Here is a 15,115-nt window from a genome sequence, read left to right on the forward strand (position 1 = left end):
CTTCACCATTCTACAACCAGCATTTGACACGGTTCACTACTTTTTCCTCCTACATATGCTTCTTTCTTGGAAAAGGAGCTCAAGGACAAGATAAAGAGAAAGAACCACCAAAAGAGTGGTATCTCTGAAGTCAAGTTTTCTTTTTGGTCCTCTTTTCCTTCCTTATATTTATTTCTCCCTGGATAGTCTCATTCGCTCCACAGCTTCAACTATTATCAACTACTATCTCTACAACTCCAAAGTCTCTTTCTCCAGCCAAGATTTGTCTAAGTACCAAATCTGCATCTCTAATTACTTAAAGAATACTTCCTTGATGTCCTAATGATAACCCAAACTTAACATGGCCAAAGGGAAGCATAAGAGCTTTCCCTTTAAACTTGTTATTCTTGACTTAGAGCAGCCTTCTTTTTTTTTGCCTATCTTCCCCAATCTAATCAACAAACCTGAATAGTAGTAGCAACTGGTAGCCCTGGACACTAATTTTAAAGCCTTCTAATAATAAAACTTTAGGGTCCTCAAAAGAAGTAAGATCTTGGCTGTATTTCAGGCCAAAATTAAACCTATTTATCATTAACCTTCTTCTAACCTGGAAAGTAACCAAAAAGAACAAATCTTAATTTTCATTTAAGAATTAGAAAAAGAAAACAATGCTATTTCCTTAAAATTCATAATACACTTATATTGATGCTTGATAACATAATTCAAAAAATGCTACAGTTAGAAAACATTCATTCTCCCCCTTTTTAAAGGAAACATTTTGCTACTAAAATGGTAAGAAAGAAAGAGGCCACAAAACACAGCTTTTACATGTAAAATACTCCTGAATGTTTCATAGCTTAGGGAGATCCCTGAGTTGAGAGCTGCCAGGAACATGATTACCATCTTCCTCCTCTCTCAGTTCTCCCTTTGACATCCCACCTGCTGCTCCTAAAGAGGCATTGTCACAGCAGGTGACCGAGGCCAACGACCTTTCTGCTTTTGCTTAAGTGATTCTCTTTAATGGCTCAACTGAGCCTTCAGAATCATGACTGCTGACAACTAATGCTGCTCTTCAGGGAGAAATGAAAAAAAACCCAATTTTCTTAAAATTAAGGAAAGAGGCGGTAGCTAGGGTAACAAATGAGTGACAAAATGGAAGAAAATGTTTCACTATCTTCTCTGACTTTTACCCTAATTGTCTGCAATAGAAAATTCTGTTATATACATACCACAATAAAACCAAATTTTAAAAATAGTGAATATGCAGGTAATATTTTCAACATTTTTCAATGTGTATATATTCAAACGTATTAATTGTGGAGAACACAGAGTAACATGAACTATTTACTATGCGGTAATAAACCGTCTAGTATATTCTTTTCTACTATTCAGAAAATTGTGTATTTACTCTAATCCTAAAGTTTCAATTGTAGGTGAATTAATTCAAAAAAATTTTCAAAATTGAAGGAATTAATACAAATTACAAAATGCTGTAGAGTGAATGTGCATGTAATATGAATTTCAGTACCATGGACCACAGTAAACAGATAATTGAGCTGCTGTGGCTAAAAAAATTCTTAACCTAGTAGCTAACCTTTTAATGATAAGCATTTCAAAAAGCTGGCTTTTGGACCAAGTTCACTGCTAGGCTAGTATCTGATGCTTACACTCTGAGGTTAGAGGTCTTCAAGAGCTGTAATATATTAGTAAATTTATATATAGCTTTAAAGATTAGAAAAAACTTAACATACATCACGTCACTTGAGCACACATTATCTTAGTGAGGCATCTGAGTAAAACTTTAGTATAGGATACTTGTAATATACATTTACAGCCAAATTATTAAGTTAGAATTTATAGATACATAATATGAATAATGTGGGCAGCAGCTAGGTAGCATAGTGGATAGAGTACCAGGCCTGGAGTCAGGAAGACTCATCTTCTTGAATTCAAATCCAGCTTCAGACACTTACCAGCTGTGTGACCCAGGGTGACATTTAACCCTGTTTGCCTCAGTTTCCTTATCCATAAAATGAGCTGGAGAAGGAAATGGCAAACCACTCCAGTGTATTTGCCAAGAAAAGTCCAAATGGGGTCACAAAGAGGGGAACACTACTGAAAATGACTGAACAACAAAACATGAACAATAACTATAAAAAAATTACTTTCCAGTTTCATGACTGGGAAAGTGTATATTCTAGAAATTATGCAATATCAAATTAATATGCTAATAAAATGAAAGAAATGCATCAACATTCACCAAAGAGAAATATTCTATGTGTAGTTTAGCTTTTTGGTATCTCACATGTTGATAAGTAAACTGAGAATAACAGTAGTGTGAATTATAAGAAAAAAATTAATGCTTGTAATCCACCCCAAATATATAAATATTGATATTATCATTAATTCAGATAACTGAAATGAATCATCATATTAAAATTATACATATGATTATCACCACCCTGGAGATTAATTCCATTCTATAGTTGGGAAATCTAAATATACTACATTTAACTGATGTACCTAAGGCATAGAATGAATCAGAAACGTGAAAAAAAAATTTAAATTTAAAGTTGACTTCCAAGATTATATTTGGTCAAAATATGTGATGCTTCACAAGTTAAAAAAAAACAAACAAACTTTAGTTTACCAAAAGTGACATTCTAAAGAAATGAACAGTAAGAAAATATGCAATTATACAAATTAAAATCTAGCTAGAAGAGCACAGGTATTTTTAGCTATAGGAAAACTACAATGGAACTTTAAGACATTGAATTCTGCCAAAGTTGGCTGCCATAAAAGTATACTGTATCCCAACATTCTGACAAAAATCTAACTTAATTTTGTCTCTCAAAATAACACTGATATTGGCAATCACTAATGTATCTTCTTCAGTATGAAGATCTCTGCCACGTATTATTTCTGTGACCTTCATAGGTCAATTTCACTGCTCTGACCCTCAGTTTCCTCATCTGTAAAATGAGGATCTTGGACTGAATGATATTTAAGGTTTCTCTTCTGGCTCTAAATCTCAAGATATGATTGCCCTAAGTTTGCTATCACCAGAAAGACTTTGCCAGCTTAACTTATAAGTTTTGTAAGAAGATGGTTCACTTCTGAAAACTTTTATTATTCAAATGTAATAAGGTGAATAATAGCATATTGATCTGCACTTCCAAACTCTTTCTTCTTGCAACATGGCTTGTATGAAACCTGAGTATAGCCTACAATAATGTTCTAAGGACAATATACAGCTTAAGCCTCTCTTGTCTCTGTAGCTTCCCAACTGAACTGCATATAATAAGTACCTTTGTCAAATGTCCTTCCCACCTACCAACTACAAGTGGTTACCTGTATCTCTGATTCAAGTCTCTTAAAGATAAGGGTGTCACTCATCAGCATAACTCTTCCTTCTTACACTCCTAAAGCTAGAGAGGACTGCTAAGAATACATTACTAGGATCATCCCCTTCCCAAAGGGTTCACATTTTGTGCATCAGTCTTTACTACCACTCCCCAATAAATAACTTCAGGGCTACTACTTGATGATGCAAAGATGGCTCAATGGAGTTCTATGTCAGAGTGGAAAAGTAGACAGAGGAGTGGGTCCCTCAGAACAAAATGGATCTAATATCTTGTCCCACTCTAGTCCCACATTTTCAAGAAGAGGAACTGAGGCCTGGGGAAGTTAAATGGCTTGCCCAAAGTCACATAGGATTGGAACAGCACAGCAGGGATACAAACCCAAGTATTCCGAACTCCACATTCACTGCTCTTTCCACTCCATCATATTTCAACTGAGCAACAGACTGTCCTGAGAGTACTGTGAGAAGAAGGCATGTGGGAAGGACCCATTTGTGTTTGGTCTTGGTTGAAAAAACATCAAGTTCAGAGGTCCAAGTACTCTGTCTCCAAAACTAGAGTTGTGGAAGGTAATAATGTTTTGTATACATTTGTGGATTCTTTTTTCTATCTAAGAGACTTCATTTTAGGATAACAGCCTATTTTAAAATCAATGTGGATATCAATTACCACAAAATCTTAGGGCCAAAATGGTTTCCTAGTATTAGTCTACTGTAGATAGTTTAAAAAGATGCCAAGCCTGTTATATGACATCACAAGTAAGATTATCATATATCTGCATGGTGACTTGAGATACTATTTGTAAAGCATTTAGCAGAATGCCTGGCACATAGCAGGCATTTAATGCTTATTCCCTCCTGCTCTCCCCTGTCCTCCAGAAGGCCAGACTGCTCAACAATATAGGTTCAGACTAAAAGTGTAATACAGAGAACCCTCACCTTAATTCTCTTGCAGGAAAAACAGTTTTCTTAAAAGTTCTGCACCTACCCTGGTAAAATAATTTAAACCACATGTTCTCAATTTCTTGAGAGGTAGGAAGATCAAAATTAGAACCTCAGTAAAGACCTATATCTAACCCAGTGTTTCCCTCACAATCCATGTATCAGATCATTCTTAAAGAAAAGACTTAGGTTAGTCTAATATGATGTGCCTTTCACAAAGCCCTGTACCCCTTTAATTTCTGCTATGGCAAAACTATTCTTAAATATCTTCTTCATAAAACAATTAAGATAATAATATACCAGTGAAGTAGCAAAACTGGTTTTCCTACCTGGTTATCTGAGAGCCACATAGCAGTCAGCTGCTGTAGCTTTGTAAAACTAAAGGGCAAATTCTTCATCCTGTCAAAGAAAAAGAAGAAGAAAATTGAACAAATGTTCTTCAATATTCTAATACACAACAATGCCGCACTTGCAATATATAAAAAGCTTCAGAAACATTTAACAAACATAGAATCTTATAATAACTGCTGACATCTGTCTACTATTTTATGCAAAGTACTTTACATATATTTTCTCATTTGAGCAGATTTACAACCTTGTGAAATAAACTCAACAGGTTATTACTATCTTCATTTTACAAACAACAGAACAGTGGCTCAATGAGATTAAATGATTTGACAAGAGTTACACCACTAATAAGGGTAAGGAACATGATTAAAACCCAGGTTTCTTCTGACTCCAAAGTTAGGAATCTTTCCATTACACCAATGTTTTAAGGCACTAATTACATTGGAATGTTTAACAGACATATGAACCACGAACAGCCAGCTTATAATATAACTATGGATAGACGAAATAGCATCTAATGTCTGAGGGTCTTTTTATGGTTTAAAAAGCTACTATTTTTTTCCAGTTGAACTAATTCAAGTATAGCTAAAAAAGCTGTGGTGGTGTTATGTAAAGTTAGTCAATGCTGATTTAGAATGAAACCAAACAAAATATTATGTGGAGTAACATAAAAAATACAAAGGAAGATTTTTTTTAAAAATCAAATCTTTTTTGCTTAGAGACGTCCATACTTTCTGTTGAGCACTCCCTAAAATTATTTACATTTCTTTATATCGTAGAACTGTACAAACGTCGCATTGTTTAGGTGAATAGGTATTTTATATTACGACTATTTTCCAGGCTGATAACAAACCAGAGAAAATGGAAAGGTTCAATAAAATCTCCTAAGCTAAAATGTCAACACCTACGCATTCTTTGAAATATTTTTATCTAGTGAGTATGAGATTAATTCAAAGTTCTAGTTCTTACACAGGAAATCTGGATTAAAGTTGGATAGAAATGAAATATAATGACTATTAGGGGTAGACTGTATTCCTTCACTAATCTCTATCATTCTATCTAGTAAATCTGTTGTCACTGCTATACAGGGAAATGCCAAATCTCATTTATGTTCAGAAATATCTTGCATTCAAAAGCAGTACTGTTTAATACAGTAACAATGTGACATTTTCTGCCACAATATGTCACAAAAGTAACTTCCTACGATGAAATTTCTACAACGTGTTCCAGGAAACAGTGGCAAGTAAAACTGCTTGCAATATGATAAATAACTAATATCATATAAACCAGGATAATTTTTTCATATGAAAACCAAATCTGCCAAGTAAAGAATTCAGGAAAGTACAAGGATTACATTTCATATGTTCTAATAAAGTTTAAAAACAAAAAAATGGATAGTAAAACATTTCTATTCAGTATCTATACCACAAGGCATATAGAACCACAAACCTGTTGTCACTCAAATTAATGACTTTTAATTTTTGCATATCACCCATTTCTTCTGGAAGAGTCTCAAGTTTATTAGAATGGAGAAAAAGCACAGTAACATGCTTCCAGCTGCCAATCTGAAATAGCAAAATGGTGAGTTTCTCAATGGTAGAGATAAAGAATTTAGAATATTTGAAAAGAAGATTTATATTTTATATTCAATAATATTTTAATTAATGGTAATTTAATGATTTTTAAATTAAAATAGTACTATCTAGTTTCATAAAAAGCATAATGTTTCCTTTTCAAATTTATTTTGTTTATGAAGAAAAACATTTTTATCTTTCTACTAAATAACTCATGGTTAATTAGTTGAGAAGACAAACTAATAAAAATATTCTTTTGGGATGTGCAGCCAAAGAAGTAATTTGTCTAAACAAATAGTGAAATAAAAATTACACGCTGACCAAAATTGCATTTTTGTAGTTAAACATTAAACACAAAGTATCAGAAAAAGGTGAATAAGCTCTAAAATACATAAATCTAATTTAAATACATAAATCTAATGTAGTACCTCTGGTGGTAACTGCTGTAAGTAATTGTGAGCTGCAGCAAACGTTCTTATGTTAGAAAGTTGCCCAATGGAGGAGGGCAAAGCTTCTATTTCATTGAAACTACAGTCCAATTCTTCTACTGATACAAGTCTACAATGAGAAAATTTTAAGTTTAATTTTTCAAGTATGCATAATCCAAACTCTTCTAATATTCTTATACATATAAGAATCCTTTAATTCTTTATCTTGTTCTTAACCAAACCTATGTCAATCCTGTATTTTCAAACTGCAGGCCAGCCCAATATTGAGAAATAACTTCAATGACTTTACTACCCACGTCCACTTATCTTGATAATTCTTATACTTCAATGGCTCTGCAATTTTATCAGTCCACCACAGATTCAGATTGTAACCTCTTCATTCCATCTTACCCTGTGCAATTTCTTTTCTGATTTTCCACAAAACCTCCATACAGAATTTACCTCATACCTTACAGATCTCTATTTCCATAGTATGAATGTACTACTCCTGTTGTCTAGTTTCTTCAATGTTTCCCAAGTACATCTCTTGCTATTGGTGCTTTGTCTTTACATCACAGTCATTTCCAAACATAACTGACAAAATGAAGTCTCTTTGAGACAAAGAAAAACAATGAAGCAAAAGACTGATACAGAAACCTTTGTATGACAGCATATACAATATTGTTTTCTGGTAGTTTTCCATCTTTGTGCTGTGAATGAGGAGTATTACATTATCTCTTCTCCAGGACTTTGTTGGTTTTTAATTACTCAGAGTTAAACTTCTTTTTAATAATGTTACAGTTACATTAATTGTAGTATATATTGGGATTTTTTTTGTTTCTACTCATTTTGTTGTGTATCATTCTGAATATATTTGTCATTTCTTAAAATATAGTAATATTCTATTATTCATTCACCATGGTTTTTTTTTTTTGTTATTCCCACACTGAAGGGTATCCATTTTATTTCCAATGCTTTGCTATCACAAAGAATGCTGCAATGAAGTGTGTATATATGTGTGTGTGTGTGTGTGTGTGTGTGTGTGTGTGTGTGTGTGTGTTTACACACCCCTTTTCTATATTTGATTTCCTTGGGGCAGTGGGATACCTAAGTCAAAAAGTAAAGGGAGTTTAATCTTGTAGAATTCCAAATTCAAAGTTCTAATGGTTGTACCAACTAAACTTAACAAACAATAGAACTCCAAGATAAACACAAGGCATGGGGAAAGAGAAGCTCTTGGGAAACATCTTTTTTTGCATTTAATGCTAGATGGCCCACAGACAAGGACTCTAAATGTCTAGTGATGAGAAAAGGAGCTCTAGGATAGGCTCCAGACAGTAAGTATCTCTACAGACCAGGGGTATCAAATTCACATGTAGCCTGAAACAGATGAAAATATAACTGGGAAATGTTCAGCAAAGTAAGTAAAAATACAATATATGGATAATGTTAATTTGTGGTTTTCTAAATCACTATGTGACCCAACTTTATCTGAGTTTAACAACACTGCTGGAGACCACAGAGCTTTGTGGTGGAGAGATGGGCCAAATGGCTGCTGTGGACTCATCTTTACACAGCTAATTTTGCATGCCACCAGTCTAGGGTCCAAAGAAGTTCCCTGCTATAGAAAAAAGGATTCTTCATTCATATCTACATACTGCTGCTAAGAAGGAACCAAGCCTAGATCTTTCTAGTTTCCCCAAAGAAGGTAGTCCCAAGGTATCAAGGTGAGAGATATGAGGTCTCATATCTCATGACATAACAGATCATTAAAAAAAAGGCAGGGGGAGAGGGGAGCTAATGTTTTAACTGAGATGTTCTTTCTTCCTCCTGTTCATTTCTCATTTAGTTTCTAACAGGATTATATCACCTGGATGCCCATTAGTAACTTCAGGACAGGACCAGATCCTAACAATTATTCTATTCTCAAATCACCAGTTACTCACAAATTGAGATAAGGAGCTGGAATATGCTATCTCATGAAAAAATGACATTGGCAGCATAGCTTAGAAGAGCATCAGAGCATACAAATCCATACCCAGTGTGCCTGTTAATTAGCAACCCCACTTAAGTCTCTTCAGGAACTCAAGGTTAAGGGTGCAACGGAATGGAAAAGGAATGCTTATGGAATCCACATGGGAAAGAGCTGCTTTGGAGGATAATGGCTAAGAGAACAGGGTTCAATGTCTATGTCAATGTCATCTTTCTCTTTAACCTGATTCTCCTCACTCTTCGGAAGTATTTTTATACACAAACACACACACACACACACACACACAATGTTCAGTCATTTCAGTCATGTCTGACTTTTTGTGACCCCGTTTGGGGTTTTCTTGGCAAAGACATTGGAGTGGTTTACCATTTCCTTCTCCAGCTCATTTTACAGATAAGAAAACTGAGGCAACATTAGGTGACTTGCACAGGGTCACACAGCTACTAAGTGTCTGAGGCCAGATTTGAACTCAGGAAATTGAGTCCTTCTGACTCTAGGACTGGCTGTCTATCCAATGTGCCATCCAGCTGATCCCTCCCACACACACACTGCAAAAAGTCATGTTATCTATTCTGTGACTAACGATATTTGTACTGTATGAAATTATTTTGTAGAAAGCAATTGTTTTTACTTTAAATTTTTCCCATTGAGTAAATTGAAAAACAAAACAAAAAAATAAAGTATTTAATACACAGATGTATATTACCACAAAATAAATTCCCACAGTGGACATGTGCGGAAACATGTCTCTTTCTGCATTTTAAATTTGTCACCTCTTTGACAGGAGGTGATGTCGATGTCATCTCATTCATTTGAATTCATGGTTTATCACTGCACTGATCAGTGTTCAAGTCTAAGTTCTTTTTCTCTATAATGCTGTTCTCATTGTATAAAGTGATCTCCTACTTCTGCTCACTTAACTCTGATCAGTTCAGAGATCTTCACTGTTCCCTCTTAAATTTCACGTTGTCATTTCTTATGGCACAATAATATTCCATTACATTGACATGCCTAAGTTTTTTCAGCCATTCTCAATAGAGGACACCATCTTGGTCTTCAACTTTTGGCTACAGTGAAAATAGCTGCTGTAAGTATTTTGTACACAGAAATCTTTTTCCTCTTTGTTTGATTTCTTTGTAGTATTGGCCTAAGAAGCAATATAAGCTGGGTATGCTAAACTGCTTTACAAAATTACTGTTTAAGACTTGTGCCCATTCAATGTTTCATCATTTTTGTCTTTTGTCTTCTTTGCCAGTCTGATGGTAGAACATCAAAACTCCTTGAATTTGCATTTCTCTATTACTTACTTAGAGCATTTTTGCATAAGGTTGTTGATAGTTTGGATTTCTTTCTTTGAAAACTGCCTGTTCAAAGCCTTTGATTATTTTATCTATTTGGGAATGGCTTATGAATTTGAATCAGTACCTCACACATCCTGAATAGATGATCTAGAGATATGAAACTTGCTGTAAAGATTTTTTTCTTCAATTACCTCTTTCCCTTCTAATTTTAACTACATTAAATTTATTTGTGCAAAAGCTTTTAAACTGTTTATAATAATCAAAGTGTCCATTTTATTTTATGTGATTCTTTCTGTCACTTGTTTAGTCATGAACCACAGATGTGAAATTTGCTAATGTTACAATATTAAATTAATGGGAAAAGGTGAACAGTTCAACTCAATTCAGGAAATTCTATGATTGTCTTAGGTGTGGAGGGCTGGGGAAGACAAAAGTGAAACCCTCCCTATCCTTGTGGAATTTATATTCTTTCATGTTTTTATACTTAAACAGAGATCTCCAACATCAAATTTATTAGAATCTCATATAATTTTTAACATATGCATGGAGTCGTGTTTTTTTAAGGAAAATCTTCAAAGGCTGCATTTTGCTATACTGAATCAAATGCTTTTTTAAACAGTCATTAAGATTTATATAGCATTTTAAGTTTTGCAAAGCACTTTATATAGATTATCTCAACTTTGTAAGGTAGGTGGTATTACTACCCTATTTTACAGATGAGGAAACTGAAGCTTAGAAAAGTGACTACCCAGAATCACATAGCTAATAAAGTGTCAGAGGCAAGATTCAAACTGGTCTTAACTGACTTCAAAGTCAAATGCTCTATTCATTACAATGAACTGTCTCAACAATTAATAGACCAACAACTCTCAAACTTTTTTTTAATCTCAGGAATTCTTTATATTCAATTCATTTAAAAATAATAACTAAAAAAAACCATTACTAGCAAACATAAAATAACTTTTTATTAATATATTTTCAAAACACATAACTATATATACTTTAAAAAATAGTGAGAACAGAGGCATTGTTTTACATATTTCTGCCAATCTCTGCATTCAATCTGTTGTAATGACAATCTGTTGTTGTTTTGGTTGAAAATGCAGCCTGACACAGATATAGAGTTGGAAAAGAAGTGAATATTTTAATAGACAGATAACATCTTAGAATTACTATGAAGTTTGTTTTGACATCTTTAACCCTCTTGAAAGGCTCCTTAGGTGCTCCTAGGGGTATATGTACATGCTTTAAGAACCAGTGCAACAGCTAATAGACATAGTGGAATCATATCTTTTCCCACTAATTCAGTTAGATGCCCAGAATGATGTGGTTTGCTATAGAAAATCACCTACCAAATCCTACCTGTTCCCTTCTCATGTTTTCATCAAGTATATTCATAAAGTAGGCCTATACAATTCTCAAAGATTTTAGAGATGAGAATGCAAGAATATGGGGTCAGCAACTGCTGATATCACCTTTTTTCTCCCAGTGACAACTTCATCTGTCAACTTTTCCATTCTCTTGAAATCCTCCACTTAAAAATGCCTTGAAAATCAATCTCTAAAGGCTTTTTAATTTGTGTCTCCTTCAGCATAGACTGTCAGGTTAAACTATTATTCTTGATTACATCCTTTTAAGTGTTGCTTCCACTACTTTACACAAAGTATCAGGAAATTATTTCAGTGTTGAATATCATGAAAGCTAAGATTGACTATCATCATTTTAAGTCCAGATTAGAAAATGAAAAACTTCATCCAATACAAGAAAGCTTAAAGTGTTTAAAAAAAAAAAAAACAAAAATAAAAAAAATAAAAAAATAAAAAAAACCCAGAAATTCAAAAAACAGGGTCAGCTATCTATTTTCTAAATGTAAGAGCATGGCAAACAAATGCAATACTGCTTTTGAGTATTTATTTATATGCAAAATATATGTGAGATGAGGGTGTTAAGACTATGAACATGGAAACTTCTCATGAAACATGGAAAAGCAATTAGGAAGAAAATAAGCCTGAAAAGAGCTAAAGAATACTGCTAAGCCAGCTCATCCTGAGGTCATTTGCAAATGAAAACGTAAGCAAAATAAACAGACGTGAAATGGAAAAAGACCTACTGGCTCTTTTATACTAATTTATTTTCATCAGAGAATTAGAACTAATGTCTTTGTCCAATGTGCTATAAGAAGAAAAGTCTATGGCATTCAAGAAGGTGAAGCACACCTATCAATCAATCAATCAATCAATCAATCATTTTAATATGTATGGAATCTCCTTTGATGATTCTTTATAAAAACAAATGCTGATTGGGCCTGCTGGAATGAATTAAACTTCTTTCTAACCTTGGTATTTCATGAAAAACTTACCCTCCTATTGAGTCTGGTAAATACATTAACTGGTTTTCATCTATTTTAAGTGTTGTTAATTTCTTTAATGAGCCTGTTGAAAAAAGACAGAGAATACTATATAAAATAAAGTTAAATGTGCTTTCTTTGCATAAAAACAACTTCCAGAAATGAATAATTATTTTATATTGGATTTCTATTAATTTGGTCAAAACAGGCAGCTAGAACTAAAAATATTCTTCTACTAGCATTAAATTCTAACATTCAACACTAAAATAAAAATATCTGTGGTACATCTCTATAGAAAATAGAGCAATTCATAGACAACATGGGTGAAAAAAGTTATCAACATTTTATTTACCAATAAGTGATAAGAATTAGGCAGTAAATGGGAAATAATAAAGTTTTCCATCTGTGAATGAATGAAATCTACTTCATGGACAGAATGGAAAAGGTCAGCTGTTGAGAACAGTAAATAATGACATCTCCAAAGAAAGTTAAAATTGATACTCTCAAACTCTCACTTTGAACTCCATGTATAATAAGAATGAAAATTTTAAAAATGGATTTTTAGTGAAAAGATAAGTATGTTTATTAGACTGGATTAGGAGAAAATTCTCAATAAAACTATACTTGTACACTATCAGGAAAGAGGAAAAGACTTAAATTATGAAATTCAAAATGAGAAATTCCTAAATTCTTTTTGCTTTTGTAAAAGAAAGATGAAATTGATGATGCTTTAGATTTTGACCATTTCACTGACATAATTCAGTCCAAGAAATTAAATTTAATTCAATTATAAGAATAACTATTGTGACCAAGATAAATTCTCCATCTGCCGTATTTATAAGTTACTACATTGGGTTATGTTCTCTTACCATAATTCTTTGCTAAGTTGAGGGTTTAAAAATGAGCTATGAAATAAAAGGGAATTAAACTTCATACCAAAGTCCTTAGAAATTACTCTCTATAGCAGAAAACTATATTTACTATAACTTGGATACAAAAACAATTTACTTATATTACATACTTTGCTTTGATTAGAGTAAAAACATTTTATTTCAAGAAAGCGTAGAGAAGATAGGTTTCACTGAAAGAGGCATTAGAATCAAGGAGCACAATTTAATTTGGTACACCATGTTTTAAATTTTGGAATGTAATAGCAATGGAAATTTGTACTAACATAATTCAAAACAAGGTAACAAAAAGATGAAAGATAATAAAATCAGATTCTATCTTAAATACATCTTGTATTTAGATTTTTATATGGATATATTTTATATTCTAAGAATCAACAACACTTTTAAATAATTCAATGATGCTCTTAAGATCATTTTGAAGAAGAACTAGTAATTTTGCCAGACTTCATCAGAATTCACTACCCTCCATTTCTATTCTGGGGACGAAGAGACAGTTCTCTGAAGAGAGATGGCAAAGCATTAAGTACTAAAAAGATCAATGGAGATAATGCGTGTAAAGTGCTTTGGAAAATTTAAAGTGTTGTATGAATACTAATAATTACTATTTTTATTAATAACACTCTTCTCTTAGATTGTGATTTCTGCCCTGGTTTGCCTAGTAAACTCCTTTCCTTGGGAATGGGAAAGGCCACTATGTGATCTAGTTCTCAGTTATTTTCATGGTAACCACACAAAGACAGCAAGGAAACGGCCTAAATCCTGCTCCCCCCCCAACCTCCCAGTTCCTGAAGGAATGATATCACCACAGAAAGTAAAACTACCATGGAAAGTAAAGGAAACCAGTGATGGTAATGTCAATAAAGGAGTTAAATAATGAATGGAAGTGAAAATATCACCAAAAAAAAAAAAAAAAAAGCAAAATTTCCTGCTGTGGAATATAAATAATTCACCTTAAAAAACAATGAGATTTTAGATTTAGTACAGGTATGGCAGCTAAATGTATATGTTTTTTAGTAAAAGATGAATGTATTAATTAGTAGGCAATACAAACCAATAGACTCTGGCAGTTGTTGAAGTGAATTGCTAGACAGTAGCAGGTCTTCAAGGCTTTCACATCCTGAAATTCCTTCTTCAACCATTTCAATGTTGTTCTTTGAAACATCCAAGTAAGTTAACTGCTTCAAACTACCAATCAACTATGAGTGAAAAAGAATTGATTAATCTGAAATAACTTGATCCACAAAAAAAGCAGTAAGAAAAGTTCAGGTGTCAAAATGAACACTAACTTAAGAACCAAAATTAAGTTTAAAAGAGAAATTTAAATAATTTCTAAACATACAACTGTTACAGTTTAGGGATGATGGGAACCCCAAAATTCAAGGTCAGAAGATGCGGGTCCTGCCTCAAATGAATTTGACTCAACCATTCTTTCAGTCAGAGACAAGGCTTATTAAAACAGTGATTGAAGTGGGCAAGATTTTAAGAATCCACACTATTGACCAGATTTTAAGAATCTGAGCTTTTGTAATGAGAATACAAACAGGCCTGACTCTTAAGGAATCTGAGCACCTTAATGGAGATAAGACGGACCTTTCATAAAGTAAGACTGTAGGAAAAACTGGATGGGAGTGGACAGTGGACTGGGGTGACTGGGAGATAACAGAGAGGGGGTCTACATGGAATCAAGGAGTGGCTACTAAGAAATGGCAGTTGAAAGGATTAACTGGGAAGGACAAACGCCAGGAACCGAAGTCAGGTGTCCACCTAAGGCCAGGGCCTTTTAGGGGTCCATCATTAGTGCCCCATCACGACCATAGGAGGAATATTAACATTATTTTTAAAGCAGCCAAAATAATATATAAAGAAGGATAAAAAATAGGACTATATGTCAAATTGTGAATCTATTATATCAACTTGTATTTAAATACAAA

General features: G+C 33.4%; 1 protein-coding gene across 5 annotated transcripts in view; it reads right to left on the bottom strand.

Moving 5' to 3' along the window:
* ERBIN (erbb2 interacting protein) overlaps nt 1-15,115 on the bottom strand; it is a 189,278-nt gene that overhangs the window by 48,106 nt on the left and 126,057 nt on the right. For all 5 annotated transcript variants that reach the window (XM_027863532.1, XM_027863529.1, XM_027863531.1 and 2 more), the window contains exons 11-15: nt 14,236-14,380; nt 12,286-12,358; nt 6,633-6,762; nt 6,080-6,195; nt 4,612-4,681 (exon numbers count right to left, since the gene is read on the bottom strand). In XM_027863532.1, coding sequence (XP_027719333.1) covers nt 4,612-4,681; nt 6,080-6,195; nt 6,633-6,762; nt 12,286-12,358; nt 14,236-14,380 — 534 coding nt within the window. The remainder of the gene's footprint in view (nt 1-4,611; nt 4,682-6,079; nt 6,196-6,632; nt 6,763-12,285; nt 12,359-14,235; nt 14,381-15,115) is intronic.

Source organism: Vombatus ursinus, unplaced genomic scaffold (assembly GCF_900497805.2).
Source record: "Vombatus ursinus unplaced genomic scaffold, bare-nosed wombat genome assembly UNPS02014772.1, whole genome shotgun sequence".
In the NCBI taxonomy this organism is placed as follows: Eukaryota; Metazoa; Chordata; class Mammalia; order Diprotodontia; family Vombatidae; genus Vombatus; species Vombatus ursinus.